Source organism: Scardinius erythrophthalmus (genome assembly GCF_964197995.2).
Source record: "Scardinius erythrophthalmus genome assembly, chromosome: 1".
NCBI lineage: Eukaryota > Metazoa > Chordata > Actinopteri > Cypriniformes > Leuciscidae > Scardinius > Scardinius erythrophthalmus.
The window spans coordinates 44252179-44268222 of NC_138221.1; the positions used below are offsets into that span (position 1 = coordinate 44252179).

At 39.0% G+C, this 16044-nt stretch overlaps 2 protein-coding genes across 2 annotated transcripts in view; one reads left to right on the top strand and one right to left on the bottom strand.

The window, feature by feature from the left end:
* Positions 1 to 4: 4 nt before the first annotated feature.
* alkbh7 (alkB homolog 7) lies at positions 5 to 6537 on the bottom strand. The gene is made up of 5 exons (XM_081360794.1): positions 6387 to 6537; positions 1889 to 2087; positions 821 to 994; positions 601 to 725; positions 5 to 464 (listed from the first exon to the last, which is right to left on the bottom strand). The coding sequence occupies exons 1-5, from the start codon at positions 6467 to 6469 to the stop codon at positions 344 to 346; spliced, it is 702 nt and encodes a 233-aa protein (XP_081216920.1). The 5' UTR covers positions 6470 to 6537; the 3' UTR covers positions 5 to 343.
* Positions 6538 to 14606: 8069 nt separating this feature from the next.
* Positions 14607 to 16044, top strand: part of cacna1aa (calcium channel, voltage-dependent, P/Q type, alpha 1A subunit, a) — a gene marked incomplete at both ends in the record, with an annotated part of 123584 nt that continues 122146 nt past the window's right edge. The window contains one exon of the mRNA XM_081388655.1: positions 14607 to 14893. Coding sequence (XP_081244781.1) covers positions 14607 to 14893 — 287 coding nt within the window. The remainder of the gene's footprint in view (positions 14894 to 16044) is intronic.

The window sequence follows — 16044 nt, forward strand, 5'->3', positions numbered from 1 at the left end:
TAGTGGGTAGCAGAAAATATTTATTCATATACATTATAAATAGAAGCAGTTCCAATGATTTTCCTTTTCTCATTTTACATTATAAATTTCATAAATCATATCCCTCCCCTTCATAATACTCCAGAGGTATTTAAACCACATTTCAGTGAGCTGAATGTTACCAAGTAATGCTACCAGTTGTTTCCATGTTTTATTTGTGGTTATTCCTGGAAAAATGCATCTGATTGGTGTATTTTTAGAGCCATATGAGAGTATCTGAAAGGTGAAAAATGTGTCGACTTCTAGACCAGTGAGCCACAGTGTTTCCAAGACAGGTGCTATGGTCAGTCCAGTCTTAATTCCTTTACACAGGCAGGTTTCGACAGATCACAGAGATGCGGCGATGACGTGGAATTTTGTGTCCTGAGAAAAAGGAATCTTGATCTTTCAGGATTTCATGGGTGAATTTAAAACGAGCATCATCCCTGTTGATATAAACAAAGTGTTTTCCAATTTTTTAAATAGTGTTCACATTTTGTGGTAAACAAAATGCAATTTAGTTGTTCTGTGGCTGCAAATTATGTAAATAACAAGAAAAAATGAAATATGTTGGGTAATTACCTTAATATATAAAGTGAGCGCCGGCTCAGAAGCAAGTCCACCCAATCTGTGGAATTATTTTCTGGGACCAGACGCATAATACTATCGGACAACAGGCTCAGCCCTGCAATAATGCTTCCGCAGAACTGACAAGAGAAAGCAACATTCAAGGAGAACAGAAATAATGTACAAATAACTTAACTGTGGAGAACGATACTGTACAAATAACTCAGAGGCAGACCTTCACGCTGTCAATGTGGGGTTTGATATAGCCCTCTTTGTCCAGGTCCAGAACATGAATCGGCCCAAGCAGTGGACTGCCTTCAGGAAATGCAACTACTCTCACCCGCCTCAAGATGCTTTCACACTTAACTCCCCACTGCAGCCGTTCTGTTTCTCTGTAGCCGTGGATAGCCTGAGTGGGAAAGAGATTAAGGTGATGCACAGCCTGATGCGTGTTCAAATCTTGGAGGGCCACGTTCCTGACTTTCTTTCAGACATGCTTGATTCATAATGTCTCTGATGTAAGAGCATTTGACCAAGGAATTGGAAGATGGGGTGAAAGTAGTTAATAGCCAAACAGCAGAAATGTTACAAATACAGCATACTAGAAATATGTTTACAACATTATTTGGTATTAGCAACACGAGTTGCATTTAATAAATAGGTATATTTTTTATTATGTGTAAAAACATTTTCATTCCAGACATGTCAATTAATTTGTGTTGTTTAATGTATATGCAAATTGTTTAAGATTTTAAAAATTTTTTTTAACAAATTTAACTAGTCCACATGAAATACGTAATACACGAAAAACGAAATAAAGTCTCGCCTATGTTTTTCTATGGCAGTATTTTTATATTTATTTTTGGTGGGGGCCTAGGTGGTTGAATTGAGTTGCATTACCACAGAAACGATTGTTTCCAAGCAGGTTTCCCAAACATCTGTAGCCCCGCCCCAAACTCACGGCACTGGAAGAGAGCCGACTGATTGGTCTTTCTTATTGGCCAACGCGCGGTTCGCGCTCAAATTCTATATTGGCAGCTTTCAGGGCTTTTCCTACACATAATTATTTCAACGTTTTCAAGAAGCAAGTTGTGGGTTCACTTGAAAAGTAGCCTACAGGTAGGTCGTAACTAAACTCAAGAAGCATAACCCATGGCCTACTACCAGTAGTTAGTTCTAACGTTAAGTAGCAATCATAAACAACTGTTACAATACGAGTACGTTTTGTTATGAAATGACGTTGGACGCCAGTATGGTCAGTGTGTACACAATATAGCTAGAAACACGTATACGTGTTACTTACATCGTCCCAGTGGTCAAATTCATATCGCTTTTTTCTAAGGCCTGGTTCTACTTCTTTAAAAATTGCATTCTCCTCTTCTTCGCTGATGAAGTTCTGCCTAACTTCAACTTGTCCGCGCACTGCGGACAGAATTTCCTGAGACGATCCACACAACCATTTACACTCCTCTTTGCACTCGGGCCCTTTGCGTAGTGCCGAGTTAGGGCCTGCTCACATATCGCGTCTTTTGCGCGCGCAAGTTCGTTATTTCAAATGTAGCCGCGCGGTATGCGCGCTCATAATGGAAGCGACGCGGTCGCGGTGCGACGCGCTCGTTTTTTCCAAGCGCGTCCGCGCCGCATCGAGATAAAAACATCTCAACTTTTCAGAATGCCGCAAGCGCACCGCAGGTCACGTGACAAGAACCAAGCTGAAGTTGGCCCCCCACCCAACGCAAAACGTCGTCAAACTATGCTCAATCGTTTGTGCTCCGTTTGTGCTGGTTTGTGCTGTAAAAATTTTCGTTTGTGCTGTTTCGGTTTTTTAGATATTAAAAGAATATTTTTAGGTCATTCTGAGGTCACATAGCCCCCCCATATGTTCCAAATTCACCCAAAATAGTCTCGTTCGTTTGTGCTTCGTTTGTGCTGGTTTGTGCCGGTAAAATTTTCGTTTGTGCTGCTTCGGGTTTTAAAATATCAGAAATTGAATTATAGACGATGACGTCACCAGCCCCCCCACATGCTCCAAATTCACCCAAAATAGACGCAATCGTTTGTGCTCCGTTTGTGCTGGTTTGTGCTGTAAAAAGTTTCGTTTGTGCTGCTTCGGTTTTTTAGATATTAAAATAATATTAGGTGGTCATTCTGAGGTCACTCAGCCCCCCACATGCTCCAAATTCACCCAAAATAGTCTCGTTCGTTTGTGCTTCGTTTGTGCTGGTTTGTGCCGGTAAAATTTTCGTTTGTGCTGCTTCGGGTTTTAAAATATTATACATTCAATTATTTTTGATGACGTCACCAGCCCCCCCACATGCTTCAAATTCACCCAAAATAGTCTCGTTCGTTTGTGCTTCGTTTGTGCAGGTTTGTGCTGTAAAAAGTTTCGTTTGTGCTGCTTCGGTTTTTTAGATATTAAAATAATATTTTTAGGTCGTTCTGAGGTCACTCAGCCCCCCATATGTTCCAAATTCACCCAAACTAGTCTCATTCGTTTGTGCTTCGTTTGTGCTGGTTTGTGCCGGTAAAATTTTCGTTTGTGCTGCGTTGGGTTTTAAAATATCAGAAATTGAATTATAGACGATGACGTCACCAGCCCCCCCACATGCTCCAAATTCACCCAAAATAGTCTCGTTCGTTTGTGCTTCGTTTGTGCTGTTTTGTGCCGGTACAATTTTCGTTTGTGCTGCATCGGCCTTTAAAAAAATATATATAATATAATATAATATAATATAATATAATATAATATAATATAATATACATATATATATTTTTTTACAGTAGCTAGTTGAAGTAACAAGGTAAGACCGAAACGGATTAAATTAATCAAAAGGGGAAAAAATATCAAAAATTAAATTTTCCACAAAAAATATTAAACATAAAAAACAAAAACAAACAAAAAAAAAAACATACGCAATATGTAAAAAATATAATACAAAATACAATACAAAATAAGAGCCTTTCTTAAATGAGCAGTGAGCACCAATAATAATTGAGCACAACATCAACATCTTATGATTTCTAAAGAATAATGTGACGTTAAAAACTGGAGTAATGATACAGAAAATTCAGCTTTGACATTACAGGAATAAATTACATTTGAATTATATTAAATTTGAATTATATTAACATTAAAATATTAATTTTATGAAAATATATAATCTATTTATAGGCTAATCATTTTTCACAATATCAGCAGCACTTCCAAACTGTAATACATTATAGATTACTTTGTTACTTTTATTTAAAGGAAATTATTTAGAGTACCTTACAATAAAGGCCGTCTCAGAATTGTAATGCATTAGCTACTCCAGTTACTTTCACCAAAATAACTACAGAAGTAGAACTTAACATTTCTAAAACAAACGACTAGGGCTGTGTAACAATATGCAATATGAAACCAAAATCCCGACGCTCCATCCACGGTCCTGTGTTGCGGTGTGAGAAGGCAGAATCGCGACACACCCCTTCCAACTCCTGAGTCCAGATCCAATGCTACCACATCTTCATATAACTATTATTTGAAGTTAACATTATAAAATACATAGACTTACACCACAAAAACAGTTGAGGATAAATTCTTTAAAATTGGTCAATTCCAGCGTTATGGACGTGACATTTGCAAGTCAAAACTTGAAGTATAAATTATCAGAATAAATTAATACCAATATATTGAAACTGTCTGTTATATATCCATAGGCTTCTCCCTTAATAAAGGAGTCCAGACATTAAAAAAATATCAGTCTACTCATGCGTTTTATATTTAATATGAGGGAAATAGCATGTGCGTTACATTTTTTTTTTTTAGTAATTCTGCGCAAACCAAAAGTAGCCTAATACTAGCCTACCCACCGGATGAAGAAGCGTTGTCTCTCCGCAGAACATAAATTATTCATTTTATTTAATTTTTCGTGTTTGCATTTATGAGGAAAAAACAATGTAACGGACGGAGAACTTCGTTACGGACTGACCACTCTGAAAACGACACTAAAAGACCTCAAACAGAAAGCACAAAGCCTTTCTTTAAGGTGAAATTCGTTTTGTATTAATTTTATCTTAATTTTAATCATTGTTTCATCTACCAAATGCCAGGATTTAATAGGCAAAATAAAATGTTAATAGGCCTATATCAGACAACAGATAATCAGGACATAGAGGCGCCGGCGCCTGAACTGCAGTTGGTCTCATAAATGAACCGAAACTCAGCGCCTAGACCTACTTGCATCACAGACATGTCTACTTTTAAACAGAACAATTCAAAACGAAAGAAAACAGACTGCTCTCTGCTTATGTATGAAATGTGCATTTCTCTGTGGTGCGTTCATGAAGATGCAGGCTGGTTGAAGTCATTTAATGGGCTGGTGAAATCACCGTCTATAATTCGCTTTCATTCACTGTCTAATATTTTAAAGACCGATGCAGCACAAACGAAAATTGTACCGGCACAAAACAGCACAAACGAAGCACAAACGAACGAGACTATTTTGGGTGAATTTGGAGCATGTGGGGGGGCTGGTGACGTCATCGTCTATAATTCAATTTCTGATATTTTAAAACCCAACGCAGCACAAACGAAAATTTTACCGGCACAAACCAGCACAAACGAAGCACAAACGAATGAGACTAGTTTGGGTGAATTTGGAACATATGGGGGGCTGAGTGACCTCAGAACGACCTAAAAATATTATTTTAATATCTAAAAAACCGAAGCAGCACAAACGAAACTTTTTACAGCACAAACCTGCACAAACGAAGCACAAACGAACGAGACTATTTTGGGTGAATTTGAAGCATGTGGGGGGGCTGGTGACGTCATCAAAAATAATTGAATGTATAATATTTTAAAACCCGAAGCAGCACAAACGAAAATTTTACCGGCACAAACCAGCACAAACGAAGCACAAACGAACGAGACTATTTTGGGTGAATTTGGAGCATGTGGGGGGCTGAGTGACCTCAGAATGACCACCTAATATTATTTTAATATCTAAAAAACCGAAGCAGCACAAACGAAACTTTTTACAGCACAAACCAGCACAAACGGAGCACAAACGATTGCGTCTATTTTGGGTGAATTTGGAGCATGTGGGGGGGCTGGTGACGTCATCGTCTATAATTCAATTTCTGATATTTTAAAACCCGAAGCAGCACAAACGAAAATTTTACCGGCACAAACCAGCACAAACGAAGCACAAACGAACGAGACTATTTTGGGTGAATTTGGAACATATGGGGGGGCTATGTGACCTCAGAATGACCTAAAAATATTCTTTTAATATCTAAAAAACCGAAACAGCACAAACGAAACTTTTTACAGCACAAACCAGCACAAACGGAGCACAAACGATTGCGTCTATTTTGGGTGAATTTGGAGCATGTGGGGGGGCTGGTGACGTCATCGTCTATAATTCAATTTCTGATATTTTAAAACCCGAAGCAGCACAAACGAAAATTTTACCGGCACAAACCAGCACAAACGAAGCACAAACGAACGAGACTATTTTGGGTGAATTTGGAACATATGGGGGGGCTATGTGACCTCAGAATGACCTAAAAATATTCTTTTAATATCTAAAAAACCGAAACAGCACAAACGAAAATTTTTACAGCACAAACCAGCACAAACGGAGCACAAACGATTGAGCATAGTTTGACGACGTTTTGCGTTGGGTGGGGGGCCAACTTCACGCAGGTACGACACCTGCCTCCGGAGCGCAACCACCCGAGCGCTTTGGAAAAAGGAGAACGCGGCGCGCCTAGCGTTTTCGACGCGTTTTTATGCGCGATATGTGAGCGCGGCCTTATCCGTTGAAAACCTGTACAATAAGGGGCATTGGAGAGATTTCCTCTGTACTTGTTTACCTACTCTAATTAGCAGTGTCATACTGTCGAGGACGCATTAAAACAGACAATATCCACAATTTCAGCGTACTGGTGTCTACTGTCAATGACAAGGCGCCATTTTTAATTCGCTAAGAATTCTGGGACTTGAAGTATTTCACTCAATCCTCTTCATTCGAGCAGTAGTCTAGCATTATATTGTGCTCAACGACGAAATGGGAAATTGTAAACGTAAGCAGCAATTGTAATCCAGTAAAAATGCTCATTTTAATGAGAAGTTAAGTTACACAACTAAACAAAAATAATTTTAGTTTTACAAATTTATTTCGTTAGTTTTAGAACCGTGCTATTTATTTTGCAAATGGAGCTGCTTGCAGCTACATACCTAAACGAGTTTCATTTGCGCAATGCAGTTTTCATCGAGTCAAGACAACTTGATACTAATCTAATTTCTAATTGCAATGCCGCTTTTGAACACTAGGGGGCACCATATGACTGTTGCTAGCTGTGATGAATACAGGGGAAAACCTGTAATTTTTAAATTGATGCCAAGGTATCAAACATGTAAGTACGGAGCAAAATATAAAAAGTACATAATAAAATAGCAATAAAAGCAAAACATCAGTTAAAAATACACAATACTTAGAACGTCAACAAGAGGTGACTTCACCCAACATCGCTTATAGCACCTTAAACATTTTCAAGTATAGCCTATGCTTTAGCCGGGTAAAATCTATGTAATAATTTGAATGAGATTTCTTGGTAACACTTTATTTTACAGTGTCCTTGTTACGTGTTACATGTACTTACCATAGTAATAACAGTAACTTGTGCATAATTACATGCAACTAACCCTAAACCAAATCCCAATCCTACTTTAACCTTTAGTAAATTCATGTAGTTAATTATTATTACTCACTACTTAAATGTATAATTACATTGTAACAATGACACCTTAAAATAAAGTGTAAGCGATTTCTTTAACCTTGTTAGTTATTATGTATTTCAAAGGCACAGTCCATACTTTTTTCCAATTAATATAGTCAACAAAGTTCTCCCAATATGACACCACATGTGGAATTGTTACAAGCTCCTTATTGGAAAAGAGACCTAATTTTAACCCACCTTAAAATCTTTAAGTTAATCAGATCCAGTTTCTTGTACTGGCCTCCCCCTGCTGGCTATTCAATATTTCTGTGGAATATATTGTTGTCCAAAAGTGTCAGAATACAATCCAAGTCAATTTCTAAAGTGCCCCCCCCCCCCTTCAGTTTATGTCACTGTTCTTTTAGACGTTTAGCTTTTTTGAGTCTCTCTCTCTCCCTCCCTCACACACACACACACACACACCACATTGACTGGTTTCTCTCATCAATTAGCCCACAAGACTGTAATGATGGTAATTATTTGTAATTGTAATGGTCAGGCAGTGCTGTTTGTGGCAGTGAGAGGGCATTAAACAGTCTGTAGGTAAGTGAGATTTACAGGCAGTAAGACGTTGAGTGCTGATACATGGCTCTGTGGAAATGTGCAGTAAATTCAAGCTGTATCCACTACAGCAAAGATTAGAAGATTGCAAAGCCAGGAATAACTCAGAACATATAACCTCATAGAGTAGAGCGTGTTTCTGTAGCAGTTATGTTCTGGTTTACATTACAAATTAGTTGTGACATTTTCTACATTTACATAAACATAATATACCCATTAAGCTCCACCCCCTTTAGTTGCTCTAGCTTTACAGAACATCCTATAGAAACTGGAAATTCGTTTTTTTGCAGTCTCTGCTGTTTTAAATCACCTTGCTGCTATAATTGAGACAACCACTTCTCAGTCAACTGAAAAGAGGAAAAGCCTATTTTGAAAGTGACTATAAGTTATATATTGGGGAACACAACTGTTCATAATGTTTCTATGATGGAAACAATGTTTTGCCATATTTTTGGTAGATCCTCCAAAACAGATCGTCCATAGATTTACATTAGAAAAAAGCAGAAGCTTGTCTGAGAAAATGGTGGCTGGCAAAAGTTCTTGGGTAGTATTGGTCAGTAACATTTTTAAGGTGAGGCTTAGAGAAGGGTCACTTCTCAAGGAGAAATCAACTCCAGACATTCACATACACACACGTGCAGACAAACACTGCAACATATTTATCTCACTTCCTGAGAGGTCTGTCTGGCTGCCATCCAAGCCTGTCCTCCTGCAAGAGCCTTCTCTCAATGGGCTTCGTGACTGACAGCAGCCGATCTAAAGAACACGGGAAACAATTTAAGCCTCCAAGATTCAGAGAGCTTGTCAAGTGACTATATATATATTGCTCAAATGATTGTAATGTAAATGTAGTTTGATTTCCTGCTGGAGAGGTACAAGTCATAGAGAGGGTGCAGGGAGAGGCCTTGCTCACACAAATGCATACTAACTTTTTGAAGAATGTTGATAACCAAATAGTCCATTGTGTGGACAAAAAACACTGAGACATTTCTCAAAATATCTTTTATGTTCAACAGAAAAATAATAATAATTATTATTTTTGGAATGACATGAGGGTGAGAAAATGATATTATTGATATTGATTTCTAGGTGAACCATCCCTTTAAGTGGATGGGAATCATGATGTATCAGACATTATTGGCTTTGAGTGGAAAAGAGACACTGAGCTTGGGAATCGAGTGAGAGGAAGTAGATCATAAAGAAAGGTATGACAGTTGAGTGAAAACATATATTGTGATGTCTTCAGTTCTGTCCTTTAGTGAAGATGCTGGCCTACATAACACTTGAAGCAGTTTACAGATCAGCAAAGACTTCCCAAATGTACTGGCCTTTTTTGGTGGTTTTACTTTTTATTTTAATTGCACAATAGTTCCTTACAGATTGTCAAACGTCATGCTATCATGTTAACCCAGAAACGTGTCTGTTGCTTATCTCCTGTTGGTGCTTTACATGAGACTATATGTTAGCAGAAGGGGGTAAAGGCAAAGAAAAGAGAGGTGGATGAAATTTTTGTCAGGGGCTTTGGGGCTTTTAATAATTCTACGCTGTTTAAAAATGTATTATACCTGCATCAGGCTCTTCCCAAATAAAACACGCTGCTCAAAGGACGATGGCCCACTTTACGCTCACACAGTCTCAGCATCACATCTACATGGCAACATATTCATCTTTGTCTCTTACCTATAGCAAAAAGTATCTATTATTTGCGTTTTCATTTTGATAGCATAAAATTGTGTTTATGAGCTTCTCTAGTGGTCTGGTCTGTTTATAAACTTACTAAGCAATCATGTCTGCAACATTCTTATTTTCTCTTGTAGGCCTACATGTTTATTGCATCTGACACAGTACCATATTATGGTGTGGCTTGTTCCACTGACCAGCAGGATATATATCTGGAAGATTAAGGTTAAATAAGGAGCAGAGAATCTGGTATACATGCGGTTTATGAATTATTCAACTTTATGAGTCACTGAGTTTATCTTCTGCTGCACAGAACAGCATTACACACAGCAGCATTACTTCAGAATTCTTGATCGGCCCTGTGTTTGTATGTGCTCGTTTTAAACATCTCTTTGTCACCAATATATGCAGTCACACATTTACACTTTGTTGTGAGATTTACATGTGACAGTTTTATGAACACTTGAATTCTGATTGATTTAATGACAATTTTTACACCACGTTTTCTCTGAATCTGAGCATAGTTGACCAAACGAATCTGTCAAAGAACGAATCATAGTTTAAGAGACCCAGATTCATTCATAACTCAATTTTGGCAAAATACATATTTGTTTTGTCTTTGTCGAGCAGTGTAGTGAGATATCTTATTGACTTCTCTCTTTTTCTGTCTCTCTTTGGTTGACTGTGTGCTTTGTGTGTGCTGCTGTGTTAGATTAGTGTTGCATGCTTTAATAATGCACTAAGGGAGGGGTGTTTCTGCTTGGCAGCAGGAGAGAGGCTCTGACATTCAAAAACAGTCGCCTTGCGAACCCCAGCTGTGTGACAAGGCTGACACAACAGGGCTACAGCACACATCACAGCATACAGCACCGCCATACAATCAACCCCATTCATAATCAATACATTATCCCTTGGTTTCACAGAAAAGACTATTCCCAGACTAAAATGCATGTTTGAGCTGTCTTAACTGAAAGCAACTTGCACTGACGTAATATTAAAATATGTCAGTGCCATTGTTTTGTCTCAAGATGCACACCAGTAATGTTTTTTTTTTTCTAAGGCATGTTTAGAAAAGCTGCTTAGTCTCCTAATTGAACTAAGGCCTAGTCCTGGCTTAATCTAAACCCTGTCTGTGCAACCGGGCCAAACATTCACAATATCAAGAGGCAATTCATTCGGAAGTGTTAATGCAAGAATAAATTAATTAGATATGCATATACACATATTTATCTTCTAAATGGCAAAAAGGGCCCACTAAAAGATACTGTTGTTTTAAATGTTTTAGCAATGTGCAAAATTCCTGTAGAGGATTTGATCAAGACAAATCCTGCTCATCATCATGTCTTAGAACTGACAGCTGCAGTTAGAAGCTGCTAGACTGTGTACAGTCACTAAATTGGCAGCTTTGATTCAGAAATATAATGAGTCCTGGTTTGTTGTTTTGTGATTGATTCCTTTATAGAGATGTAGCCTTTATATAGCATGTTTTTTTTTTCTGTCCAGTTTGATTAATGAATTTAGGCCACAGTTTGGAGCTCTGACTCACCAATTCTTAAAGTTGTTAATTTGGAATAGTTTAAGGGTCATTTTACAAAGCATTAAATTAGCATGTTGCACAAAATAAAGGTATAAATTATAATCTGTCTACACATTGATCTGCATCAATTGTTAAAATTTTAGTAATTTGTTGAAAATCGACCACTCTTTTGTTTTATCTCATTTTTAATAGGCTACAAGTTTGTTATTGCAGGACTTATATGAATGTTATATATATATATATATATATATATATATATATATATATATATATATATATATATAATTTGTATTATAATAATTTTGTATTATCATAATTTATTTTATTTATGGATTCATATTTTTTTTAAATAATCAGTTTGACACTTATAGCTGTGTGTCATGATTCAGCACCATGGATAGCTACATTGACGGGCGACTTCGAGGCACTTCTGTCATTAGATCGGTGCTCTGTGCGTTTAGTGAAAGATAAACACTTTGTTTGGTATTTCATTACCTACCCCCCCCCCCCCCCCCCACACACACACACACACACACACACACCCCCACACACACACAAAATATGAAAACAGAAGATACTGCAAATTTCACAATTTCTTTTAATAAAAACAGCAGATAAAAGAGACACCTTATTATTTACGTTTCAGTTGTGTTTTCAAATAGTTTTTAAATAACAACAAAAGTTATATTAGTATTGTGCACACACACTGTGTAAGGCCTGTACACTCACTTTACTGCCGCTTAGTCTGACTGTTCAGAGATACATGATAAAATTGTCTGTCAGCCGCTGTTGATCTGTTGACTGGAGGCTGGTGCCTGCTGGAGCTCTTGACCCCCCCGGGCTCTTCTGAATCAGGACCGACGCTAAACGCATCACATACGGTTGATCACAGGCGTGCTGGTTCAGACAGCGAACAGCCTGCTGCACAAGATCAAGGGATGAGCAGAGATCCAGACCAGGGGTGCGTTTCCCGAAAGCATCGTTGGCCAACCATGGTCGCAAGTTCCGTCGTTACCAATAGAGTTCAATGGACATTGCGATGAACTTGCGACCATAGTTGGCCAACGATGCTTTCGGGAAACGCACCCCAGAGCAGCAGAGTCTCTCCCGTGAAGTTCACTTTTTTTCTTTTTCGCAGCAGTAGCAGGCTGTGTGATATTGTGGTATTTCTTGCTTTATTTCTGGACCGTTTTTAACGCTTTAAGGTTGACAAGTGTCAACCTTAACATTGGGATAGAATTGGGCATTTAGGAGGACCAGTGATGTAAATACAGTACTCTTCTGCTTACCTCTTCCTGTGATATCTAATAGGTACATGGGCGCTGTAAGGTCGCGCGGGTCTATTGATTTTTGCACTCGCAAAACAACCGCGCCCTAAACGGTTTACTCTAAACCGAATTAACCCGCTTTTTTTAAACGCGCGGATGTAGCCTACTAAACATTTAACCATGTGCATAGTAGGCATATGCATATGCATGTAGCCCTACTACTTCCATACTGCATGCTTTTAGTATTTACAGTAACAAATTTGCATGTATCAAATAAGATGGTATAATAACATTCTACAATTAGTGACACAGGCTACACTTTGAAGCTTTCAAAGTCTCTAAAATGCCATCCCGTATGCTAGTAACATCTATTTTGTTACGGTAATTTTGTGTAAAGCAGCCTACTGATGTAAAATTCACAGCTGCCATTTTTTTGGCAATATTATATCTTTTTTATTATTATTCATTTATAAAATTAATTTATTTTATTAAATATGGTGGGTGGGTGAGTTGAAGAGGGAGAGTTGTCAGCTGTACTGATGGGAAATCTCCTTCTATTAATTCCGAAATGTCTGCGTCCAAGATTAGCCTGTCGGTCCTCGCCCTGCGTGTCCTCGCAAAGCGCATCCGTTCCCGAGAGACGCACGTTTGAATGCGCAGCTGTCTCCCGGCGCTCACATCCCGACCACTTGCACAAACAGCCCATAACCTGACAACGCGCTGTCAGTTTTGTTACGTTCCGTTATCAAAGCTGCACAATCGCTCTTTTCATGTGGTAAAGGCAGGTGAGCTGAGAACACATTCAGTAGTGGCTGAAGGTACAGGTACGGACTGGAGTTGGGAGGATAAATTAGTCAGTGGGGTGCGTGCGCGTGCGTGCGTCATGCGCTGCAAGAAGAACTGGCCAGAGCGCTAAATTGATCAGTGGCACATTATAGCTTTAGCTTGCCAGCTGATCGGAGCTAACTGTTTCGTTCGGCTTGTGTTTCACAAGCTGATATCCTGCGAGCCCCCACCCCACATTCGTTCTCAGCTGCCTCCTCCCCCTCTTTTTTGTCCTCAGGGGCGCTTGACGGAGAGTAACGAGGCTAACAGACAGCTCAACATTGGCAGAAATAAGAAATAGAGGGATCCGAGTCTTCTCACGAACGGATTGCCTTCGGGGAAGATGAGCAGATCCTACGCGGCCCAGAGCCCAGTGCCGAGAAGCAAGAGCGGCTATGGGGACCCGAAGATGTCGCCGTTGTCCCCTCGCGATTGATGCTTCTACTGTCTGTCAATGTGTCCCTTCATTGGATTTTACGACGGTTGGATTGGTTCTTTTACACTTAAAATGCCAGTAATGGCTCTGGCGAAAAGGATGACACCTTACTAGTGAGCACAGGGGGAAAAAAAAAAATCAATCGATACTTGTGATGATCTATTTTTGCATCCGAACAATGTGTCGTAAAGAAGAGGAAACCAGAATTAATATCGGATCTCGTGCATCTATCTGTAGCAGAGATGCAAATCCATGCGAGTAAACGTGAGCGCGAGGTGACCGAAGGCAGATTATAGCTACTGTGCCAAATATTGCGGATGTTGCGAAATAAATAAATAATCATGTTTTTATCCTATTTCCCTCTGTTTTAAATAGATATCCATACTGTGATAATCAGAATGAACAGTTAAAACTGAACTAAAACGATTGTTTTAAATGTTTTCATTTCTGTTCACTTGATTATCACAGCTAGATCGTATAGCCTAAATGATTGTAGCTATGATAATTACAACCTGAATTTTCAAGGAAAATCACGGGAGAGAGTCCGCTCTGGAAAATGAGGATGGAGCCACAGAAAACGAGAGATGTACTCAAGAATGACATGGCCGTGGAAATATGTTGATTTAGGACATACAATGAGGTGATGATGGACCATTTTGTGTGCTGAAGTGTGAAACGAACCTGAACTGCAAAATATAAGGCACGCTAATTTGCTCCATTTTGTTTGTTTGTTTTTTGTTCGTTTTATTTTTCGTTTTTGCCTAAAATTTAACCATCAGCTCCTGGAGTCTACCGCGTCACATATACACGCCAGGAAGACAAATGTGTACTCCAGTTATACACGTATTAAGTTTTGAAGCAGATGGGATGTAATGTGGTCTGGTCGCGTTGAATATTCGCCCCCTTTTTTCCTGCTTCGTGAAGACTGGCATTTGGAGTCTATAGAATGGCTCGGTTCGGAGATGAGGTGCCGTCCAGGTATGGCGGAGGACCGGGACACGCTCAAGGGGGACCCGGCCGCGGCGGCAGCAGGCAGGGTGGCCCGCCGGGTCAGAGAATGTACAAGCAGTCAATGGCCCAGCGAGCCAGAACTATGGCCCTGTACAACCCTATACCGGTGCGACAAAACTGCTTCACTGTCAACCGATCTCTGTTCATCTTCAGCGAGGACAACTTTGTGAGAAAATACGCCAAAAAGATCACCGAATGGCCATATCCTTTTAAACCCAGTAAGTGAGTACCTTGGGGCCTCCAGTTGCAGGTATAGTGCACTTGAGTATGGCATATGTAAGGTCACTTGAACATGCCAAAACACGATAACGATGATTCACATTACTGCAGGTTTAATGATGGCTGTGTATAAAAAATAAATGCGCGGGAGGTCAGTCATGATTTTAGTGGGACTTTTCATTTGAGTGTTTTCAGCTATTCATTTGTCAAGCTATTTCGGTGTACGAGGTGGATTGAGTCTATATCTGGTGTGTGTTCGCCGAGTTACGCACGGGTGTGAGGTGAGCTTTGCTGTGTGACGATAGCGGGCGGCGCTGTGGCTCGCGGAGGCTTGCTGATGTCAGCATGTATAGTCTCTCCGCTCGGTCTCGTTCGAGAGAAAGCGATGGTGAAAAGGGAGAGGTGAGGGGAGGGGGAAAGCCACCATTTCCCATATTCTAAGAGCTCCAGGAGGATACGGGATATGTATGTACTTGCATTTTTCATAGCCTCGTTTTTAAAGACAAAAAGCAAAGGTTTAGTCTGCAGAGAAGAGGAAGTTGTTTAAGCGATAACACAAGCAGTTATACAAGGCCACAGGTAATCAAAGCAGTGCTGACGTTCAATACACCATGACTGTGATCGTGACATTGTTTTTATACAACAGCTAGGAAACATGAAGCATACTTTATAATGAGGAACTACTGTTTCAGACAAAAATAGGCTAGTTATCTCATTATTAGTTTATGCCAACACATAGTTCCAAAAAAATCAGGCTTTGTGTCATCTGTGACATGACATGACTACTTCCAAAATCCCATACTGTATGTACTGCATTTAATGAATAACTTTTTTTACTGATAAAGTATGATTTATATATGCATGTGTCATGACATCAACCACATTTACAATTGTGGCAACTTTTCTCCCATGGCCCTAAGAGACAAGTAAAGTGTCTAGAAATGTTATATATATATATATATATATATATATATATATATATATATATATATATATATATATATATATATATAATATTTTTTTTATATATATTTATTTATAAAAATGTTCACCCCAGTGTTTTATTAACACAAATTAGGACATACTTGTTTTCGTATACTAAGACTGTTACATAAAGCCTGCACCTTAGGAATGCTTTATGTACGAAGTTTTGA